Genomic DNA, 23,314 nt, shown 5'->3' on the forward strand with positions numbered 1-23,314 from the left:
AGCATTGAGAGATGATACCGGGTAGACTGGTGTGGGTATCCGTGGGGTAGGTGGAATGAAAGGGAAGGTATTACTGCTAATAAAACAGTCTCGAGATAGATCTCCAAGAGAAAATTGACACTTAGTCCACCTCTTAGCAAATTGAATTTCCTTTGCTTGACTTGGGTTTCTGGTATATGATTTACGGTTTGGGAAAGGCTCCCTTTATTCATGTTGTCTCCTTGTTCTTTCGACTAAAGGGAAGCCCAGGCTGGGAATGTCATAGCATGGAAAAGAGACAGAAGTTCTTCCGTTACTCACTGATTGCTTTTCATTTTAGGACTGTCTTGTGCAAATATTGAATCATAGCCTCATCAGTGACAGAGAGGCTGAAGGGGGACCTCTCTTCTCCATGTCTGCGTGGGGTCGTCTGTGGCGGGGCCTTGGCACTGCTGGAACAATGGATCCCCACTTTTGTTGTGTGTAGGTTAGGGATCTGTAAGGAATGAAATATAGGAGTAAATGTTACTGGATGGTAGCTTAGAATCTTATAAGTTTTGCCTTGGCAGGTAATTTGGCATAAATTGTTAATGTAAATCTGGGTTACTGGTGAAGACGTTATTTTAGTAAAAAAGATAAACTGCTGATTAATTCAGCATAGAACTCAATTACAAATTGAAAGTGTCTCTGCGGGACTCCTGGACCCTAAAGACAGCAGATGTTGAATTGATACTCCAGCATATTTCACAGCGGTATGAAATATTAACATGGTTTATTAGAGTTGTGTGGTGTGCCCCATCCGAAGGGGGGAGGGGAGGGTGTGTGTGGGGGGTGCAAGGCAGCCAAGCCTCCGCAGCCTTCACACACACTGAGGTGCGATTAAGGATTTTAGCAAACTTTCTTTTTTTAATCAAATAGCTCTGTGGAAAGATTAAGTTTAAAATAACATTTGGGGCTAAATATTTAAATGTCCCTCTCCCTGTATGTTTGTGTGGTACATGCAAATGATACTAAACCCAAGCTGATTAGCAGGCGATTAACACGGGCATTGAAATGCTGAAGGGGGCCCTGACGGGCCCGGGAGGGGCGCTGAAGGGCCTAAACCTTTATTTCTGAGAGCTGGTAGTCTGCTCCTCGGCTGGGAAGTTTTCCTGGGATGCTGCTGTGTTTGCCTTCTGATCCAAAGCGCACAAGGGACACCAATGTGGCCCTGTAATTTACACAAGCAGGACACTTCATTTCCAGCCCGAAGGAGGCGGGGCCTCACATTTTCTTATGTCTGTAATCAACTCAAAAGGAGGGAGGAGGGAGAGGCAGCAGATTTCCTGTATCTGAAGACTTGTAAAAGTGGGACCACTAGTAGTTAAAGGGGTGGGCAATTTGGAGAGATAGTACAGTGGGTAGAGCACTTGCTTTGTGAGGCCAGCCCAGGTTTGATCCCCAGCATTGCGTATGGTTCCCCCGGGAGTAAGCCTTGGAGTAAGCCCTGAGCACCATAGGGGTGGGCAGTTCCCAAGTGAAGAACATGCAAATGAAGTCGGCTTAGAAGAGGTATTTCACATGGAGTAAAAACTGCTCCAAAAATAGCCAAATAGGGGCTGGAGTGATAACACAGTGTGTAGGATGTTTTCTTTGCACGCAGCCGACCCGGGCTCGATTCCCAGCATCCCATATGGTCCCCTGAGTACCGCCGGGGTAATTCCTGAGTGCAGAGCCAGGAGTGACTCTTGTGCATCACTATTGTGACCCAAAAAATAGCCAAATAATTCCAGTGAGAACAGATAACCCCAGGGCCAGAGTGATAACACGCAAGCAAGTGCCCTACCTGGGTTCAGTCCCCGGCATCCCATATGGTCCCCTGAGCACTGCCAGGAGTGATTCCTGAGTGCAGTAATCCCTGAGCACTGCCAAACGAGAAAGAAAGTAAAGAACAGATAACCCCTGGCTAGTTCCCTGCTGCTGTGCTTCGGGGGTACAGCTCAGCTGCAGGGGCAGCGGGCAGCGGGCAAGGAAACCTGCCGAAGTTTCCTCTGTGCCCTCACTAGGCCTTTCAGAGGTGCCTTTGGGGCTGGCGGGCACTGGGGGAGATAGAGGATGGCCTTGTGTCCCATTCACCCATTGTGTCCGTCTTTATGTACCTGGCTGTGGTCCTTTGAGACATTTACAACCAGTGGGCTGGCCAGGCCCACAAACAGCTGCCCCAGGTTGCCCGTAGAAAGTTGGAGAGTGAAACAGGTTGGCGCAGACTTCCTGTTCGATGATGTGTTGCTGGCAGATCGGGGCAGGTGGCATGACGTGGTCTCAGAGTGTTTGATTCCACATTGCAGATTTTGTCTCGGGATTTAGGAGGGGTGGGGAAGAGGGACCCTCCTGTCGTGGCGCCCCTGCTAAGCCGCTGTTGCTTGTGGGACCGCAAGCGTTTGGACAGCTGAGCGTAGGTGGAGACGGGGCATCGAAACTCACTGGTGCCTGGAGTTGTCTGGGTGGCCATTTCCTAGTCAGCATGGGCTTTTAATCAGCACCGGCTCTTCCGTGGGGGCCGAGGCCCAGCCTCGCAGCCCTGTCCCTGCGTGTGAATATTTAGTCTAGAAAGCTGCCACGTTCCATTAGAGGTGGTCGCCTTTCGGCAGTGGGTGCAGGAGCTGTGTAGACTTTGCAAATGTCCTTTGAGATTTATGTTGCCGTGTAATTGGGAGATGCTGGTACTTAGTGTGTTGTGCGTGGTGGAATGTGAGATTACCTGCTGTAATGAGCCCCCAGCAGCATACCTCGGCGAGGTAGTTAAAGTTTTAACCGAAATGGATAATGTTACTTCTGGATTTCGGTGAGGTAATTTATCCCACTCTCCCCTAACCTGGAAATTGTGCGGGGGGGGGGGGGAGGTGGGGGTGGGGAAAAGATTGTGCTAAATAGGTGTTTTCACATTCTACCCTGTAGTAGAGTTTTGAAAATATTTGCAGTGAACACGCAATCCATAGAATACAGTTGCACATTGTCTGGGTATGTGGTTTTATTGAGTTAAAATTCTGACGATCGCAGAATTTCTGAAAAAGAATTTAGGGATCCAGTAACTTTCATCAGTTGACAACACGTTGGTTTCTTTTAACTTCAGTGGATGCAGTGGGGTGACGGGCAGCTGGAGAGAGCAGAGTTGAGCTGAGTGGTAAAGCTTTGGAGGCTGGGTTTGAAGACCGATTTTTGCCACTCTGGCCCTGGAGCCCCGGTTTCAAGCATGCAAAACTCACTTGTAAACGATCATCCGATCAACTGTTCGGTCTCTGGCCCGGGTTGAGAAAGTGGGTGCTCTTGGCCTTACCACTACCTCCAGCCCCCAAAGTTTAGAAGAAAATTAAAGTGCACTGTTTTCTTAGTTTCAGTTAAGATTTATAATCAACAAATGGCCTTTTGGGAAAATTACGTTAAATGGAGTTTGTTTTTTTCTCTTAGGGGCAGGGGGGCAAACCTAGCAATGCTCAGGGGTTACTCCTGCCTCTGCACTCAGGAATTATTTTCTGGCAGTGCTTGGGGACCATATGGGATGTCAGGGATTGAACCCGCGTCAGCCATGTGCAAGGCAAGAGCCCTCCCCACTGTACTGTCGTTCTGGCCCCAATGGAGTTTTGTTTATTAACACAGATGGCGGTTAAAAATCAATTGTCTTACTCTGTTGTGAAGAGATTTTATAGACATCTTTTAGGAGAACAGAAACATTTGCATGTGCTACCGATGCGTTGAATTTGATACTTTTTGTTGTGGACTTGGTGAAAGTAGATTTTTGAGTAGCTGAAATATATCATTGTTTTATGTTACCAAGTGTAATGAGGCATACATGATGAAATGATAAAGGAACCTTATTTCAGATTTATCTTTTAGGTCTAATGGATCACTATTACTATTGTAGGAGTCTGATTGCTCAGAGGTTCTGTTGGCTTGAGTGGAAAAACATGTGGAGTGAGATGAACCGATTGACTCTCAAACCTTCCTGCCGGCTGTTTGTCTTGGGGTTAGTCTTCTGCCTCTCTGAGCCTTAGGTGGGAGAGTAGTAAGAGCAATATGGATTTGGCACAGTGCCTGCACGTGGTAACTCCGTGAGAACAGTTTCTGGGGCCTGTACCGAGTGCCTGTGTGCAGCTTTGTGCACTTGTGGCCTGCCACTGAAGTCTGCGGTGCTCATGTGAACGGGGTTTTATGGCATCTCTTTGAGTTTCATTCGCAGTGTAATGGCTACTTTCATACTTGTTTTGCTTTCAGCTGGGGGTTGGAAGAAACAAAAACCGTTGCCTGTTGCCTCGATAGGTCTGGAAGAGTCGGTGCTAGGGCCGCCGGCGCTGCTGAGGCTCCTCTGTGACCCTCTCCACGCCGGCTCTGCTCAGCTTGGTGGCCACCATACGCGGGACTGTCCTTGTCCCCTCCCTCCTGGCCTGTGGCCCAGCCTCCAGAGTGTTCCCGACTTTCAGCCCTTCCCGTTCCCGGGACAGTCTCTCGGAGGCCTGGCAGACAGGTCTGGGGGCCTCCGTGGCCAGTGAAATGGCACATTCCCGTGACTTCCCGACAAGGGCTCTTCCCCGGGGCACCCTGGGAGCCTTCATGGGCTCTGCCTCCCTCCGTCCCTTTCCAGTGGCATCCGCAGAAAGCTGGGAAAAGCTGATTCAGTTTGTCATGGCTTTCTGCCAGCGGGGGTGCAGGGGGCACCTCTGCGGGTTCCTTGCCTGCCACCTCGCCTGCTGCTCCTGCTCTCCCACCTCTGCCCCACAGTCCTTTTGGCGACTGTCCACCGTCTCTCCTGTGGACAGTTGAGGTCGCTGCCCTCTTGCCCAGCTGTGGCACTGCCCACACTGCCCGGGCCTCGCGTTTGAAGGCACAGCTGGGCTGCCCCACTGTAGGTGCGGCTTCTTTCTACTGCCCTGCCCTAGTGGCTGCTCCAGGTGGCCGCGGGGTCAGCGCTCTGGAGACCTGCCTTGCTCGCACGCTCACTCCTGCCCCTGGACTGGGCTCTGTCTCCTCACCTGCACCTGACTGCTGTCCCCCTGCGTGCCAGTGATGGGCCGGCCATGCCGTCGTCTGCGTTCCTCTCCTGCCCCTCTGGGTGCAGCCTGGGGAGCCCTTCCTTGGTCTTAGGAACATTTGGGGAGCTCATTATTGGCGAGTGGCTCCATCTGTGGCCGTGTCTGAGCTCCCTAGCACGGGGGTGCTGGTCCTCTCTTTCCCGCCTAGCTGCCCTGTTGGGACGGGGAAGTGGCACCTCCCAGGGAGTCTGCACACGAGCCTGGGCACACGTGGCTCCGTCCAGCGTTGTGGTGAGGACCACAGGCACCTTCTGCGCTGTGTGGACACTGCGCTTCCTGTGACCTGGGAATGGACAGGGTGCTGGAGCGAGAGGGACAGGGAACATCTCCCAGAGCTTAGCCCTGTCCCCGGCTCCTTGGTTTTCACTGGGGCATTGGGGAGCAAGTGTGTTTCTCTCTCGCTCAGCCCCGCTCGCCGCTGCCTTTTTCCCTGGCCCTGTAGATTCTGCCATGGACGTAGACACGTGTTCGCAACCCCGGGGAGTGGTTCTCGTCACCCTGGAAAGGGCCGCGCCATCCTGCCTCCGTCGGGAGCTCAGGGGTTCTTCTTCCCCCTGGTCCTTCCAGAGCCCAGCGGGATCTGTTGCCCCCCCCCCCCCACACACACACACCTGGGGGAGTTTCCTGGGGTGGCATGGGCAAACTCGGGTTTGGTGTTGCTGAGCGCTAGCATGGCAGAGGTCCCTGGGGCCCACTTAGCAGTGGCAGGGAGGCCTGCAGTGTGCTAGGCCCGGGGGCGGTCTGGTGGGGTCACACTGACGGACTCACACACACCCTGGCTCCTTGCCCTCTGCCCAAGAACGCACTGATCGCTCTCTGTAAAACCTGCTGTGGGGGCGTTCCTGTCTCTCGGACTGACAGGCCGGACCCTGTCTCATGGAGGGCACCCGTGGCGCTGAGATTCCTGGCATGATGTTGTGCTGTAACAGCTCTCCCAGGCTTGTCCTGGGATGTTCTCCGATGCCCTCATTGGGCACCACCCTCTGAGCCTTGAGTTAAGATCAGGCTTTGGCACCTTGCAGTAGCACTGTGGGCATGGCCAGCTTGGCAGTAACGGGACTGGCAGAGCCTTGCACGGAAGCGGCCCCTCACAGCAGTCAGCGCTTTGGGACCTGCTGAGCTCCCGATGCCTCCCGGGTCTGCACAAACAGAGCGAATGCACGTGGCCAACTTGCGTCCTGGCTGCCCCGGGGGGCCCTCAGGTCTGGTAGCAGTGCAGGAAGCTGCTTTTGGAGAGGTGCGGTGGGCTGCTGTCTTAAAGGCTTAGGGGCTTGGCTTCTCTTCAACCACCAGCCAGGAATGTCTTGTTCAGGTCGCATCAGTGGCTTGCGGAACCCCGTGTGGTCACAGGCTACCAAAAACTTACTGTTTGACTGCTTCCTCCTCAGTTTTCGGCACCCGTAGAATGCACTTACTCCCTGGCCCCCGCTGGGGCCTTTGCAGTTTTGGAACCACCCACTTTAGTATCATTACTCTACCTCATGATCTGTCTCGTGATTGATTTTGTCTTTTCGCTGAGCCACGGAGCATTTAAAGCTGATGTTTTCTCCTGAGGCCCACGCCCACCGCTGTGCCAGCCTTGGGGAACAGAGCGGGGAGAGGGTACGACTGGGGTCCTCTGTCCAGAGGCCAGACCCTTGTCCCACCTAGAGTAGAGCATCGCCTTGCCAGATCCAGTGTGATGCAGACCGCTGGGCAGGAGCAGGTTCTACTGTTTCAAATCCGAGTGACAAAAGGAAATGCAGATCTCCAAGATAAATTTTTAGTGATCCTGTTCTTACTGAGTCAGATCCTTAGTTGGCAGTAAAGGAGAGTTGTTGGGAACTGAAGGGCCTTTGTAGGCTTGTAGGCTTCCTGGCTTCTCTCTCTCTCTTCTCCCCCTCCCCCACTCTCCCCCTCATCCCCTCTGCCCCCCTACTCTGTCCCCACCCCGCTACTGTCCCCCGACTCTGGTGTGATGGTGGACAAAGGCGAAGACTTCTGTAATTCCTCTTTCTCCCTTTTGTCTGCCCCTGAATGTCAGTACCTCAGTTAGAAAAAGTAAAATATATGTTCTAGTAAATAAGCGACTTATTTCTTAGGTCCTTCAGAATGTTTTACTTAGAGCTCGATTGTTTCCACTGACTGCCACAGACGTGCACTTTCACATTCCGAGGCTGTCACCTAAAGCAGTGCGCCCACCCTCCGTCAGACGCGTGCTGTCTCCGGCCCCTGCCTGTGTGACGCGCTCCCTGTGTGCCCGGCTGCGCCTCCGAGCACGCAGTGTTTATTTAAATAGTATTAATTTGGTGCTGAACTGGCCAGGGAGCCCATTGGCTGGGGCACCTACATTTTGCTCTGGTGACATTCCCAATCTAAAAATCATTTACGTGAGAAGAGAAATTCGATTGTAGCCGGAGACAGGAATAATGCGGAAAACTTTCTTGGCAGTTACTATTTTGGGCCCGCACCAGAGCGGATGCCGAGGTCATCTATCAGTTTGTGAGTGTCTACAAAATGCAACTCTCTAGATAACAGGTTTAAAGTAAAGATTTAATACAGTCTCCATCTCCTATGATGTTGCAGTGACAGTTTAAAACTCATTCTCTAAATCTCAGCAGACTTTATAGCTAGCAGTGGGCCAATATAAAGTTTAATAGCATTACAACACATAAATCATCTTTTAAAGATGCTACTAGTAGCTCCAATATTAAATGCAGACAATCGCCTGTGTTATAAATAATTTATCAAACACCATTTCAGATTAGCCTTCCATGCTGAGTTATTTATTTTAGCCTTTTCTGTACGATTCCTAAGGCACTTTTTGAAAGATCCATTACTGGTCAGTTTAATGAACTTGGGGGTCTGTTTTGTCCCCTCAAGCACTCGGGTACAGCTGTGGTGACCATTACATGGCCGACGTGGACCTCTTTGTGCCTTTTACAAGTGCTGCCCATTTGTCATGTGGCGGTAAATGGAGCTGCACATTGGAGCCCAGGGACATATTGGGCGATGCGGTGATGGAGACAAACAGATAGCTCTATAAAGGGCTGCTTGTCACAGCCGCCTGGCGGCACAGTACATCACTCTTATTGTAATCTCATTTAAGAAGCAGGGCGGGCCCCGGGGACCGAGACTCCCGGTTAGTTTGGTCTTTGTAGCCATAAAGTAGGAAGTGCTCCTTTTCTATTCTCTGAACTTTTAGGGAGTGTGCTTTTTGGGCTTGGCTTAATTATTAGGGGATCAGCTTCTCCCTGGCACCGTGTGGGCCTGGGGCGGGGGACCGGCGGTCATTGCTAAGGGGGGTGGGGGTGCATCTCTGGGAGCCCTCTGGCTGGCTTATTAAACACGTGCCCATTTATTAAGCAAGAGCCACGGGTCAGACGCCAGAGGAGGGGCCCTCCATATTTTATTTCTCATTCCTGCCACAATCTTGTGATCCATCTTCATTTGTCAGTCCGGTGTGAGCCAGGAAGAGTGTGGATTCAGAGAGGTGAAGTGTCTTGGCTGAGGTTGCACAGAAGTAGGAAACGGGGGACCCAAACTGAATCAGTCTTTTCATCTGCTCTGGGTCCCTCCCAGCCCCAGCTAGCGTTCAGTCATTCCCTGGCGCCCTGGAGCCCTGGAGGGCCCCTTCTCTGGACGCCGGGATGAGTGTGCCAGCCCGGCTCCCCGTGGGTCCCGGTTCCCTTGTGACTAGCTGCGTAAATCCTCGAGCAGCTGGTTTGGGGGGCGGGGGGTCATCGGCCCCTCTAGTGGGGGAGCGGCGCACCTGGGTCTGGCCAGCTGGGGCACAGCTCTGCAGGGCCCTTGCCAGAGCCCCCTTGGCTCGCAGCTGTCCCCAGGCAGATGCTGCTTCAGATGCTTCATCTCCCGGGAGGGGATGCGGGCCAGGGCCGTGTGGAGATGCTTCCCACTCCTTGCTGCGTGCTTCAGTGCAGGGGGCTTTTCCCATGGTTTTCCGAAACGTTGGGTAGCACGTGTTGAGGACGAGTCGTTTAATTGGGAAATTCCTCTGTAAACAGTGGGAATAGACCCAGGCTCGTGTTTGCAGATGTGACTAGAGTTCTGGTGGTGGAAACCCCACGGCGAAGGGCTGCACCGCCTCTGCTGCCTGCAGTATCTGTTGAAGGCGTGGGCTGTAGGGCCTGCATTTCCTCCCGATCGCTCCGGGAGGGTCCGACTAGACGGTGGTGGCTGTGTGACCACAAGGTGGAAATGTCAGGTGATGACCCATGGGCAGTTTCAGGAGGGACCTTCAGAGGAGTCGGCTAGCCTCCATCCTCCTCTGAAACATGCCCAGGCCTGGCCAGTTTTTGGTGACCTTGGAATCTGGTGGCTGTCCACTGTTCCCAACTCATGGAGGTCTCCAGCCCCATGACCGTGTGGTGCTGAGCTTGCAGGACCAGTCTCAGTGGCCTCTGGCTGTCTAGGTGAGTCTAGGCTCTCGGCCGTGGTTTCTGACTGCACAGCTTTGGGGGGTGGCGTGGAGCCCAGGAAAGTTGGGGGTGGGTGGTCAAGGGGGTCACAGCAGGTGGCAGAGCTCAGATCTCTGAGCATCAGAGTGGCCCCACCCTCCTCCCAGCACTGGAGGAGACCCCTGTTGATTTTTTTTTAAAGTTACGTATTTTGGGTTTGGGGCCACTCCCTGCTATGCTCAGGGCTTCCTCCTGGCTCTGGGCTTGGGGGTCACCCTGGTGGGGCTCGGGGGACCATGTGTAGTGTCAGGATTGAGACCGGGGTCAGCCATGTGCGAGGCCAGCGCCTTAGCCATTGTACGGTCTCTCTGGCCCCGGGACACCCGGTTTTAAGACAGTGACCCCCATCAGAGCGCCTGTGCATTCTTGGCCCTTTAGAGTGTGCTCAGTGCAGGCAGTGCCCACGCCGACGCAGTGCTTTAGAAGAGGAATGGGGCGGGGCGCACAAGTCTCACTGTGAGGCTTTCTTCCCTGACTGGGGGGAAACAAACTTTTCTTGGTTTAGGGCTTCACTGCACCGTGCTCAGGGAACTCTCGGCAGTGCTTGGTGTAGAGGATGGAACCTGGTGTTAGCTGGATGCAGGGCAAGCACCTGACCCTGTCTCTCTGGCCCAGGAAGGTCATTTAAAAGCTATTATTGTCTCAGATGTCAAAAGCCTTAAATAATAGCACACATGACAATCTAGGAGCAAGTCAAGTTATTCATAATACACTTCAAGATTTGCATATTTTAAGTTTTCTAAGTTCACACAGTGCATTACAGAAAGTCTGCCTTGTGGACGCAGGGTCTTGTCTCAGCACGGTCAGCCTCTAGCTCTTGTGTGCCCGCCCCGCTACTTGGCATCAGGCCTGCCTGCCAAGTCGCATGTGTATGCTGTGCTCTGCCCAAATAGAATATGGGAAAATTAAATTCTCGGTGCTCAGTGGTACCAGGGGCTGGCGGTGGGCACCAACAGCAGGGATGACTACCCTGAGGGAACCGGAAAGCCAGTGGAGAAGAGGGGAGGAGGTGCAGGCAGCTGGGAATGAGCAGGGTTGATGTGCACACACATGTACACACGTGTATACACACAAGCAGGATGGCATACATACCCAGACACATTACATGTGTGGTGAATGAGCAGGTACACAAACACATGTACACCCACAGGGAGTGAATAGGGGATACACACATATGCACACACGGGGAGTGCACGGGGAGACACACATGCACATGGGGAGTGAGCAGGGAGACACACACATATACACCCATGGGGATTGAGCAGGGAGATACATGCACACCCACATGGAGAGACACATGCATATGGGGAATGAACAGGGAGACACACACATATACTACCACTGGGATTGAGCAGAGAGACACATACACATGCACACACGGGGCCTGAGCAGGGAGACACACATGCACACATGGGGCGTGAGCAGGGTGGCACTTACACCCCCCCTGTACAACCGCAAGGGCCCCTCAGCACATTGGCTGGGTTCTGGCGAGGCATCTGGCTCCCCAGGCTGGGGGGCGGCTTCATGACTGCAGGCCGGTGCGGGTGTGTCCTGTGGCGGGGCCCCAGAGCTGGCCCTCGGCTGCTGCCAGCGAGGGGTCTGCTTCCAGCACAGCCTTCTCTCCGCTGGGTCTGTAGAGGGCGATCGTGTCCCTGGAATCCCACGGTCTGCGCAGCCTCCGAGCTGCGGCTGGCGGCAGCAGCCTTGCCCCCCGCCCCCGAAGTGCCGGTCAGACTGGGCTTGTTGCTGCGTGTGCTCTGGAGGGGACAGCTCCAAGCCTGCCGAGCCCCTCCTGTGGGGGCTGTGCACCCCATCCGGGAGGCTGGAGGGCGTGTGGGTGTGTAAGTGGCGGCGTGCGGGTCCTCCCGGGTCCCTGCAGCCCGGCTCTGTGCCTCCAGGCCAGAGCCTCAGCAACTCGGCAGGGAAACCCAGGACTGCCTTTCGCCCTGGAACAGCTGGGGGCTCTGGCTTGCAGTTTGGGGGCTCAGTCTGGTGTGTTCAGGGGACTGTGCAGTTAAGGGGGGTGCAGCAGTGCATTGCTCCTGTGACCACACAGGTTTGAGCCCCCCACCCCCACCCCGGGGCTCTGCCAGCATTTGCCCAGAACTGGGATTATGTGGTGGGATTCATGGTTCCCCCGGACCACCTTGATCATGCCACAGGTTCCGCCATCAGAGCTGGCACGCCTGCCTGTTGCCTGGCCAGGGCTCAGTGCTCTTGAGGGCGCGGTTGTATCATCCCGGCCTGCCCCTCTCTCAGCAAAGCCCTCCCACCCAGCCGTGGCTTAGGGGAGAGGTCGCTGTCAGCTCCCCATCCTCGGAGGTAGGGTGACTGAGTTAAGAGGGGCGAATGGGGGGAATTTGGGGCGTTTAGAGCCACGCCCACCTCAGGCGCTTTGGCTGCTGCCGTGGGAAGGCACTTTGTGGGCGTCTGAGCAGGCCCCGGGCCCACCCTGATGGAGCTGGGACTCTTCTCTCACAGGAGGAGGAAGCCAAGAAGCTGGTGAGTGAGGCCATCTCAGCCGGCATCTTCAATGACCTGGGCTCCGGGAGCAACATCGACCTTTGCGTCATCAGCAAGAGCAAGCTGGACTTCCTGCGCCCCTACTCCGTGCCCAACAAGAAGGGGACCAGGTGAGCCCCGGGTTCCTTCCTTCTTCACCCTGTTGGCCTGGCTGCGGTCTCCGGGCTGGCTCTCCCTGCTGCCTCGGCATGAGTTTGCCTGACGACTGTGGGCTGAGGCGGGCTCGGAAAGTATCTGTCCTGGGGAGTGGAACAGGCCCGGTGCGGTGGGCCCCGGAGTGAGCCCGAGGCCAGCGTTGACACCCAACCTGGAACTCCAGTCCTGCCTCTGCTTTTGAAGTGCCCCCGACAGCTCTGGTGTGTTGTGCGGGCGGGAGTGCCTCCAGTATGGCTGGCACGGCTCAGTCTTCACTGGCTCCCGGGCACGACTGAGTGTCTCCAGAAGGGGCCTCTGGAGCAGCCTGGAGGGACACGAGTGGACCCGGGCCGGGGTCTGCGTGAGCAGGCGCGCCTCCGTGCTGCTGGCGTGCGCTGCACTGCGGGGTCTCTGCAGGGCCACGGCGGGGGGTCCCAGCACCTGTGGAAATGACGCTCCCACTTGAGCGCACCCTGCAGATTCCAGCCCCGGCAGTCCAAGCTGCGTGGGGCTCCGCAGTGTGGGACTCTGGGGCTGCGGCAGGTCCTTCTCTGCCCGTGAACGATGGCGCTAGACCGGGTGACTTCTGATGCCCGGGGTTCTTCGGAGAGCCAGGCCCCGAGTGGCGCAGGCGGCTCCCTCTCTGGGCATGCGCCTGCCCCGTAGGGAAGGGGGTCTTTGGAGGGGCCCGAGACCCCACTCCTGTGACTGGGGACAGGGTGGACAGACTGTTTGGGTGGGGCGTGGCTGCTCTCCAGGGTGGGGGCATCACCGCCGGAGATGCGCTCTCCTCTCCTGAGCCTTCAGAGGGTCTGGTGACAGCCCCGAGTCTGCCGTGGGTCGTGTTTATTCTCTTTCTGCTTTGTATGTTTTTTTTGGGGGGAGGGGGTTGCTGCTTGGATTACTTGCAGCTGTGCCCAGGGCTGTGCCTCTGCACTTAGTGGACACTCGTTGGGCTTGGGGGTCATTTGGGGTGCTGAGGATCGAACGCGGGTTGGCTCCGTCCTACCTGGAGCGGTTCAAGTGTCTGCGGTGATGGTTAAGTTGTGTTCGCTGCTGCTAAGAGGAGGTGGTGGCAGCTAAATGAAAGGCTTCACTGTGCCTGTTCCTGAAAGCGCTGCAGGGTGGAGGTGGGTGCAGGACCGGTTGCCAACAGCCCCGTGCCCCCAGCCGTGCGTGGCCTCTGGCCCAGGGGTCCCTGTTCGGGAGCATGGGGAGCTGAGACTGGGAGCTGGGGGCAGCTGGCTCCGGGGTTCCAGCCACCTTGGCCTAACACGTGGGCCTGCATCCGGGACCCTAATTCTGTGCTTCTGTCACTCTAGGTTTGGCCGATACAGGTGTGAGAAGGGGACCACTGCTGTCCTCACCGAGAAGGTCGCTCCCCTGGAGATTGAGGTGGTGGAAGAGACAGTTCAGACCATGGACACTTCCTGAACGGGCCGGGGTGGTGACATGGGGTTTGGGGCTCCCTTGTAAGACGTTTCTTTGGCTGAAACTTGCTGAACGAAATTCAATAAAAGTTTGAAAAACAAGAGGAATACCAAGTCTGGGGGATGTGAGTGCCGGACGCCGCAGCCCTCCAAATATGCCCAGTGGGGTGCATGAGCACGTGACCCTGCTAGGAAGGGGGGTGCGCGGAGCTCTGGGTGTGGCTATGTATGCCCATGGCAGAGGGGGTGGTGGAGTATGTGTGTGTGTGTGTTAGTGGGAGGGGGCGCTCCCTGTGCTAAATGTGGAGACGCCTGAGTGATGTTCCGAGCACTGTGAGCAGAGTATCTGCCGCATCTCCCCGGGATCAGACAGCTTGTGGTGGTGAGTGCTGGCCTAGAGATGGGGCTTGACTGGGCACCCAGACTTCTCTGCTGACCAGGGGATGTGGGACAGAGACCCGGTGTCCAGTGTGACCCACCTTGAAGGCCGGCTTCCCTGTCCACGCTGCCAGAAGGAAGGTGGGGAATTCGGACGGCAGCCTGGCTGAGGATCATGGCGGATTTATCTGGGGCTCTTGAAAAAATTCTGGGAGTATTCAGAATGTCTGGGACCAGGGAAAATGAGTTTTTAAAGCCACCAGGAAATTGTGTTTCCATGCGAAGTTGTTTTAAAATGATTTGTGAGACACACTCATCCACAGAAGACACTCTCTTGCCGCATTTTATTTCAGACATGGAGGACGAATACAAAGCAAAGGCTGCATTTGAAGACACTCTCTCGGCCCTGACAGTTACAGTAGAACAGAGTCACACACAGAGACAGAGCGGGGCCCGGCCTCCAGCCCCGACCCCCGGGACCCTGCCGGGCACTGGCCAGGGGACTGACCTCTCACCAAGTCAGAGGACGACAACTTAGACCATTGGAGGATTAACTTGAGCATGAAAACGATTCCTTCAAAGCTTGAGTTCCCTTAAGTTCACATTTATAAGTTAGTCTTCACAGTTAATCCTATTTGGGCCGAGAGAGCAATGGACACATTTCTGGTTTCCTACACAGAAGACAGCTGTACGTTAATTCTTGGTTTACGTGGTCCAGGCACTTGGGTGTTGTGCGGGCTGCGTGGCGCCGCTTGGGGCTCATCCACCGTGTGCACACCGGTATCTTCGGCATTTTCTTTCAGATTCTGAGAGCCACCGAAGTCAGCAGTCACAAGGCCCGTCTTACAGCGGAGGGAGACTAAGGCTCAGAGAGGCAAAAAAAAAAAAAACCCAAAAAACAAAACAAAACGAAACACCAAAACAAACAAACCCAAAACAGAACAAGAAAACTTGCCCAAGGATGCTCTAGGGAGGTGCTGAACCAGAATCTGCAGAACACGGGCGAGGGCCGGGCCCCCAGTTTCCTGCCTAACACTGACACGGTCGGGTGGCGACCCGGCCCGGCTCCCCTTTATCCGAGGAAAGGCAGGGCCACAGCTGGGGAGCTGAAAGGGTCGCCCCTGTCCCGGGCTCCCTAGCACCCAGGACAGGACACCGAAGGAATGATCCGAAAAGGTTCACATTACAGTCCAGACCCCCGGGGTGCGTCCAGCAACCCCGCAGAGACAGTCCACAAGGGTTGAAAGAAAGAACTTTGGAATCTGTATCCCCCCCGCCCCCACCCGCCTACTCCCCCACCCCCCAGCCCCCCCACACCCTCCCGGGGACGCACCCTCGTGTCTTGAGTTGTCTGGGCTCCCGGGGTCCAGGAGAGGAAGGAGGGGGGAGGGAGGCACGCGCGTTCGGGGGCTCAGGTGCTCGCTGTCCTGCCGTGCATCTGCCGGGCCACCTGGTGCACGTAGCCGATGTCGGGCCTCTGGGCGGGGTCCGGGTGGATGCACATACCGACAAGTTCCCGCAGCTGCCCGGAGGAAAGGGGGCAGGTGTGACCAGTGGGGGCCGTGGCTGCCCGGTCCCCAGGAACGCCCACCCTCGGCAGCAGCGAGACGAGGAAGGAGGCCGCAGGGGGGCCTGGCAGGACCATGGCTGCCTGCACCCCTGCTAAGCGAGGCATGTGTGCACCCACGCTGTCACTCACGCAGACGCCCGGAGCAGAGGACGCAGCTCTGGCGAGGGCTTATTGATCATCATAAATGCATGGACATGCAGCGGGGCTGCAGTCTGCCTGCCCCTGGCCTCTTTATTGTGCTCCTGAAAGACGGGGCTTTTAATTATCCCCACACCGAGGCTGCTGCTGCTGCTCCGCCCGGGCGGGGGAGGGGCGCCCGGAGCCAGAGTGCCAATTATTTTAGTGGTAATTAAAAGAATGACCTTAAAAAGCCTCTGTCCTCACTCGCCTCGGTGACCTGCCCCGTGTTTTCCATGCCGGCTGCCGGGAGGGCTGGGGCTGGCCGGCCTGCGGGGTCAGGGTCAGCAGCCGCCACTGTGAGGGGGGCCAGGGGCTCCCGGCACTCTGCCCCACTCGGGATGTGTCAGGAGAGGGCAAGGGTCACAGGCGCCCCAGTGCTACTGCCCACTCCAGCCGAGGGGTCCGAGCCTCTGAGTGTCCTGAGGGGTTCAAGCACTCTGCTCGTCTGCGTGCCACCTTTCTGGGGAGCCAGGGCTTAACCTTGGGGGGGCCTGGGCGGACCCAGGGGAGTCTGTAGCCAGCCGAAGGCTTCTGGCATCTGGCTCCCAGAGAGGCAGAGTGGGCCTTGCCAAGCCCGGGAAAGGCAGCTATGTTCGGCCCCTGGCGGGTCACAGGCCCGGGCAAAACCAGTGATGGGGAATGCTCTTACCCCGAATCGTTCATCTGTACATAGATCATACAGTGAACAGCGGCCGCCTTACATGCTCAGAAATCAAGAGAAAAGGGAAATAAAATATTCTCCGTTTCTAAGAGATGAAATAAATTCGGGGGTCCGGGGGAGCTCAAAGGGCTGCACACAGGTTTCGAACACACAGGAACCACGTGGCCAGCCCCTGCTACTGCAGGGCGCCCTGAGCATGGCCGGGGGCAACTCCCACGCGCCTCCACGAGTGACCCCAAAACAAAACAAAACAAAAAAAATGAGAGGTCCTCTCCCAGGTAGTGTAGAAATGCTTTTGCCCATGAAAATGTATGTGTGTGTGTGTGTGTGTGTGCGCGCGCGCGCGTGTGCGCACGCGTGTGTATGCACACCTGCCATGGGATGGGACTTGGGGATTCCTGTATTTTGGTCTTACATCTGCAAGGCTAAAGAGAACTGAGACACAGAAAACCTCCCCACACACTAACCATCCCACATCTCACCCCCCCCTGCACACTCACCCTTCCCCCCCCTTGAACTCACCTCCCCGCACACTCCCCCCTGCACGCTCACCTCCCCGCACGCTCACCTTCTCCGAGTAATGCTCGGCGGGCAGTGGCGGGTAGTCACACTGCTCGATCTTTTGGCACAGGGAGAAGAGGTTCATCTTGTCCCCGTAGAAGGGGCTCTGGAGGGCGGCCATCTGCGAGGGAGGGACACGGGCTCAGCCTGCAGCTCCACGGTACAGGAGCCGCACCGGAGTGGGGCTGGCAGGTCCGAGGAGCTGCGAGCCCGCAGCAGGCGGCACGGGCTGCTTCCCCACAGCCCCGGGGTTGCGGGCACGTTGGCGGCCTCTCACCCTCGCCCACTGCTCAGCGGCTGCGGCGCTGCAGGTGCCCGCTGAGCTCTGGCCTCCCTCCCTAGCTTCAGCCCTGGCTCTTGCTTTGCCCAGTGCAGTGCAGCCGGGAGACGGGCAGGGCCTGGGACTTCCTGCTTCCAGGATGCTCGGGGCCCCAGGCTTCATGTGGCCGGGTCTCCCCCAGCTGGCCACGGCAGGGAACTGTGTTTGGGACAGCATGGGGTGGCAGGCGCCAGTGGAACGGGGACTCGTCAGGGCCCCCCACCCCCCCGTTTCTGGTACACACCCCGACCCCACCCCATCCACCAGCACTACTGGGGTGTTCAACAAGGGGGCATGGAGGAGCCGTGGGCCGCTCAGTCCTCATCTGCTGATCAGACCATAGTGGGGTTCACTCCCACTCTCGCTGCCAGATGGGGCCCCCAGGCCCCGCTGAGGATGTGCCACTGGGGGCACAGTGCCTGCCTGCCGGGCTGCTCGGCAAAGCCACAGGGCTCCAGGCTGGAGGAGCACCCCTTGTCCCGTGCCCGAGGGCAGCCAGCGAGCCCCTCTCGGGGTGGGGAGAGGCTGGGGCTCTGGGCTTGCGGGTTCCAGTCAACGTTAGTTCCCTGGGTGCCCCCATCCCCGCTGTGAGCAGGCCTGGGGTCCCCGAGTGCCAGCGGGGGCCTGAGCGTGGGGGCAGGGTGTGGCCTGGACATTGGGGTTTCCGTGGGCCCAGGTGCAGCTGTGGGCAGTGTCCCCTCACCCCGCGCCCCCTCAGAGAAGGGGCCAGGGGTCTGATAGGGAAGGCCAAGAGCGGAAGTCCAGACCGCCCCAGGCCCCCAGGAGGAGGGGGGTCATGGGCCCAATGCCCCCTCCCCAGGACCTCAGCTCCACCGGGTGACACTGGGCTGTGGCACACATCCCGAGGTGCCCCGTTCCCCAGCCTCCCAACCCCAGGTCTACCCCCTCACCTCGTACAACAGGCAGCCCAGAGACCAGATGTCCGACTTGAAGTTGTAGCCGTTCTCGTGGATTCTCTCCGGGGACATGTAGTAGGGTGTCCCCACTGCAACAGAGTGAAGGGACAGCATGTGGGGTAGGGGGATGGGGCCGCACCCCCTCCACTCCCGCTTCATCGAAGACAGCTGGGCCAGGCTGGACGGGCGGTGGGGCCTCCTGTCTGGCCCCTGCCCAGGGAACTAGGATGTGGCTGGCCCGGCTCTCAGGAGTGACTGGTCCATGTTACTGTCCAAACCGTTACGCCCCCCGCCCCCACTTGCGCTGACCTCACCCCACGTAGGACATGTCTGAGCTGTTTCCTAATGTTCTCATGAGGAACCCCCCCTACTCCCCCATTTCACAGCTGGGAAGAGTGAAGCCTAGACACGCAGAGGGATGTGAGAAAAAGCAGCAGAGACGAGGGGCAAATGTTGACCCAGAGGGTCAGAACTGCGTTCTCAGCTCCACCCCCAAGGGGTCAGGGCTGGAAGACAAGTGCAGCGGCCCAGGTTCATGTCGGACCCTGGATGGAAGCTTCCTGCCCCAGGGCTGCCTGCGATGGGGTGACACGCAGGTGGGAGGGAAAGCATCCAGCCCGGTCAGCCCGTCCCGTGTCCTCTGTCCTGTCACTTCTCCTTTTGCCAGTCCTGCTGTGTGAAGCCCCAAGCACTCGGGAGAGAAAGGCGGAGAGCCCGCCCCGCCCCTACCCTGCCACGGCTTTCTGCTTTCACTCCCCCGTTCCACAGATGCAAGGAAAGGAAGGCAGACCTCCAAATGGCACTTGGACTTCTCAGGTGCCAGTGCGGTAGATGCCAGCCACCCATCCATCCATCCATCCATCTGTTCATCCACCTGCCCATCCATCCATCCATCCATCTGTCCACCCATCTGTCTGTTCATCACAATCATCCATTGTGTTCATCCATCAGTCCTTCCATCCAGCAGTTGTCCATCGTGTTTATCCATCTATCCATAATCACTGGTCCACCCATCCACCCATCCACTCATCCACCCATCCACCCATCCACCCATCCATCCATCCATCCATCCATCCATCCATCCATCCATCCATCCATCCACTGTCCACCCACCAGTCCATCCTCTCATTAACAGTTGCCTCTCTGTCCAGCCACAATCACCCATCACATGTTTATCATCCATCCTAATGGTCTGTTGGGGTCTGTCCATCCATCCACCCACCCACTGCCCATCTGTCTGTCCACGCGTGCATCTCAGTCCAGTGTCTGCCTCCAGATGCAGTGCTCTGCTCTCCCAAGACAGCCTCCGGAAGAATGAGCCATGCTGTCAGGAAGCAAGCAGAAGGGGCTGTCCCGGAAAGGCCGGGCTACTCAGGGCTGCAGCAGAATCACCTTAGGGCCCTACAGACCCATGTGCCCACCCACCCCTGGTCTGTGGGAGCAGGACCCCCCCATCTGGAACGGGACCCTTGGCCCTCTCACAAGAAACCAGATTCTGATGTCTGTCACCGGTGGGCAGGGCTCTGCAAAGCCTCGCCCACCCGCTCATCCTTCCAGATGTTCAAACATCTGTAGAACACGTGATCGTACGCAACAGGAACCAAGGGAAGGGCTGGTCTGTCCTCACTGGGCCTGGGTGTCCCCAGGTGTCCGCAGCTCCGGCAGATTCTCCGGATTCCTGCCCAGGAGAGGACGGGGCTCACCCCCGGTCTGTGCACCTCAGTGCTCTGCCCAACGGGGCCCTCGGCTAGTGCCAGTCCTCGTGCAGCCTGGGAAGAAGCCGGCCTGAGACGGAAGCGGACACAGCCATAAAACGGAGTGTCCAGGGGCTGGAGTGATAGCACAGCGGGTAGGGCGTTTGCCTTGCACACGGCCGACCCGGGTTCGATTCCCAGCATCCCATATGGTCCCCTGAGTACCGCCAGGGGTAATTCCTGAGTGCAGAGCCAGGAGTAACCCCTGAGCATCACCGGGTGTGACCCAAAAAGCAAAAAAAAAAAAAAAAAAAAAAAAACCAAACCGAGTGTCCACCCGGCTGACGTTCTGCATCTACAACAGGAGGCTGCAAAGAAGCTTGAATCTGGCCACCGCTGTGTCCCCCAACTGGGAGGAGTGATTCTGGGGACAAGGGCGGGGGACCCGAACGGGGGCGGTCGCAGGATGACCAAGCCCAGGGCTGTCCCCTGCACAGGTGACCGCTGTGGCATGTTTGGGTGGCAAAGCAGACACCGCCCAGAGTGAGGTCCGCGCCCCTTCCTCAGTCTCCCTGCTGGGCCCAGCACCCTGTGACAGTTGGGGATGGAGCTGGCAAGCTGACCATCCTGCAACCCCCAACTCCAGAGGTGGCTGATAACGGGACTGTCTTCCCGAGACTCGCCACGCTGGCACTGGTTCGGGAGGTCTCAGTTCTCAGACAGCAGCACGCACCCCCGAGCAAGGGGCAGCGTCTGTGGTGTCCCCAGAGCAGGGAAACAGCCCCGTGCGCCCCCGTCCTGCCAGCGAGACTTGGGGTGCTGTGGGGTGGGGCCTGGACAGCACAGGCAGGGCAGGGATGGACTTGGGGCTATGCCCTGCCACATCCAAACCTGCTTCTAGCCCCCCACCCGTGGCTGGGAAAACGCCCTTCTCTACCTCAGTTTCCCCTCAATTTCCCTTCTACCTCAATTTTAAGTGGGGCTTGAACTTTGGTCCTTGGGCTCATCCCTTCCACCCTCTGCAGCCTTGTTTTTCCCTCTCTGGAAAATGGGGTGAGTGCACCCCACGGGACTTGGTGGGCAGGGTGAAGAGCCCCGGGCGGGCCCAGCACCAACAGACCCAGGACGCAGGGTGGGTGCGGGGAGGGAGGGCTCAGAGGCGTCTCTGCAGACCCGTCCTGGGGCCGGAAGTGGGGCTTCCTTTGTGCCAGGCAGCTGTGATACACATTTTCATCCAATGGCGACCCCACATCCGTCCAGACCCTTCTTCTCTGTCCCCCTCATCCTGGAGGACAGACTAGCCCAGCCCTTCCTGTCCATTCTCTCCAGAGGTGTGGACCCTACTGCCTGCGTCCACTGCTCTCTCCCCCAGGAGAGGCTGGGCCTCACCCACACTGATCTCTCCCTGTGCACATCCCCCCAGTAAGGCTCGCGGGGATGGGGTCAGCCTGATAGTGCCCCGCCGGCTCCGTGTCCACCCCCCGTGGAGCCCAGGAGCCCCGGAGAGGCAGCAGGGCGGGGCCCAGCGCGTCCGCCCGTCTCGGGGGCTCCACACTGAGGATCTCGCTAAGAAACAGAGGGTGGTCCTGTTTCCTTCGTCATGGGGGTGTCTTCCAGATGGCTTTAGGGGGAGTCAGACGGGTTACCCTGGGGGGCCCTGCACAGGGCTAATGGGTGATGAGGGTCTATACGACTGTGGGCTGGTCCTTCCGGAGTGAATGAATGATTCATTCATTCATTCATTCATTCATTCATTCATTCACTCTCTGGTCGCTCTGGCCTGGAGACGCTCTGCTTCCTCCCTGTCTCCTGACCCTCCATGTCCCTGAACATGCCCCCGCATGTGGCAGAGCACTGGGTACACCTGTAGGACTGACCCTGTGTCCTCACTCTTGGCCTCCTGAGCAGGTGGATGGGGCTGGGGCAGGAGGCGGCCAGGGACACCCACCCCTGGGGAACGTTCCACCCATGTGAAGAGCTGTGCAGGCGTGGCCAGCCAGGGGAGGCTTCAGGGTCCTTCCCTCTGGGCCAGGCACCGCCCCTCCTGTCCCCAGCCATGGGGGCCACCGAGCTCTCTGACCCTCCAGCCCCCTGTCCTAGTGTGCTGCAGACTGGCCGAGAGAGGGGCCAGCCCAGTGGCCACACGGGCCCAGTGTCACCTCTCAGAGCCTCCGTGTCCCCAGCTTTCAAGTGGAAATAAAACATTAATGGGGAGTTTTTTTTATTTTTTTAAAGGCGAAATGCGTGAACTGGAGCAATAATGCAGCGGGGACGGTGGCTGCCTTACACACGGCCGACCTGAGTTCATTTCCCAGCATCCCATCTGGTCCCCGAGCACCACGAGGACTAACCCCTGGGCACTTCTGGGTACGTCCCTGAAACCAACCAACCAATTGATCAAATAAATAAAAAGGCAAAATGCTTCCAACCCCCCCTTAGACATGTCTCCCTGGCTCACTGGGTGCCCTCAGACCCCTGCAGAGACCAAGGCTGCCCCAGGCTCCTCCGTGCGGCTCAGGGTGGGGGCCAGCACTGTGCCTGCCAGTGAGCCCTCGGGAGAAGGTCCCGCCTGTCCCCTGGCCTGGCCACTTTGTGGAGGGAGCACGGCATCATCTCAGGTCCCTCCGCCCTCACCCGGGCCGTGTGCTCAGGGAAGGGAGGCGGAAGGGCTGATGGATGCCCCCTCATCATCATCGGGGTTTGGTGGCCCGAGGAAGCCGGGGGTCCCGATGGCTGGTGCCTGATGGTGCGGCCCCTCCCAGCAGGGAGGTGGTCCCCCAGGCACCCCGAGCCCGGCCTGTGGCTGCCTGTCAAACAGCAGAGCCCGCGTGCCAGCCCCACGATTTGTCTTGCAGCTGCTGCCGGGGCTGGCTGGGAGTGAGACACTCGCTTGTCGCTTGCGAGCTGTGTAGAGGCAAATCTTTCATTTTTCTTTCATTATGCCGGCGTGTACTGTCACTTAATTTTTATGTATGCAACCCTTCCTGACAAATATGATCTGCTCCCTGGTAATCCGTCTGACGCTCATTCTGCTCCGGCTCTAATTACGGCTCCTAGCCCTGACGCCCAGGCAGGGCTGCCACCACTGGGTACCGCACCTGTCAGCCTGGCCATGACATGACTAATGCCCTTTCATGCCAGCCCTGTGTGAGCCGAGGTGGAGGCGGTGAGGGCCCCGGGGGCGGGGGGGGGGCCACGGGAGATGTGCTCCGTATGAACCCGGCTGGGGGTCGCAGCCCTTGGGGCCGAGGGGGGGCATCTGGGACCCCGTGGGTACCACCCACCACAGTGCCTCCACACAGTAGGTGCACAGCGGTGCAGTGGATGCATAATTCATACCCGGGCGCTGCGTGAGGGGGCCCCTGCCCCCCTTCCTTCCGGAGTCACCGCATGCTGGCAATTAGTGGCTGTCTTGCCCGACTGGGCGGGCGCGGGCTGCGTGCG

At 57.7% G+C, this 23,314-nt stretch overlaps 2 protein-coding genes across 3 annotated transcripts in view; one reads left to right on the top strand and one right to left on the bottom strand.

Annotated features, from left to right (window-relative positions):
• The window catches only part of PSMB7 (proteasome 20S subunit beta 7), a 61,078-nt gene extending 47,380 nt beyond the window's left edge, over nucleotides 1-13,698 (top strand). Inside the window, exons 7-8 of the mRNA XM_004613335.3 lie at nucleotides 11,984-12,135; nucleotides 13,483-13,698. Coding sequence (XP_004613392.1) covers nucleotides 11,984-12,135; nucleotides 13,483-13,594 — 264 coding nt within the window. The 3' untranslated portion in view covers nucleotides 13,595-13,698. The remainder of the gene's footprint in view (nucleotides 1-11,983; nucleotides 12,136-13,482) is intronic.
• Nucleotides 13,699-15,284: 1,586 nt separating this feature from the next.
• The window catches only part of NEK6 (NIMA related kinase 6), a 58,178-nt gene continuing 50,148 nt past the window's right edge, over nucleotides 15,285-23,314 (bottom strand). For both annotated transcript variants that reach the window (XM_055123726.1, XM_055123725.1), the window contains exons 8-10: nucleotides 18,171-18,265; nucleotides 16,948-17,061; nucleotides 15,285-15,490 (exon numbers count right to left, since the gene is read on the bottom strand). In XM_055123726.1, coding sequence (XP_054979701.1) covers nucleotides 15,380-15,490; nucleotides 16,948-17,061; nucleotides 18,171-18,265 — 320 coding nt within the window. In that variant the 3' untranslated portion in view covers nucleotides 15,285-15,379. The remainder of the gene's footprint in view (nucleotides 15,491-16,947; nucleotides 17,062-18,170; nucleotides 18,266-23,314) is intronic.

The sequence above is a fragment of the Sorex araneus genome, chromosome 1 (genome assembly GCF_027595985.1).
Source record: "Sorex araneus isolate mSorAra2 chromosome 1, mSorAra2.pri, whole genome shotgun sequence".
Lineage (NCBI taxonomy): Eukaryota > Metazoa > Chordata > Mammalia > Eulipotyphla > Soricidae > Sorex > Sorex araneus.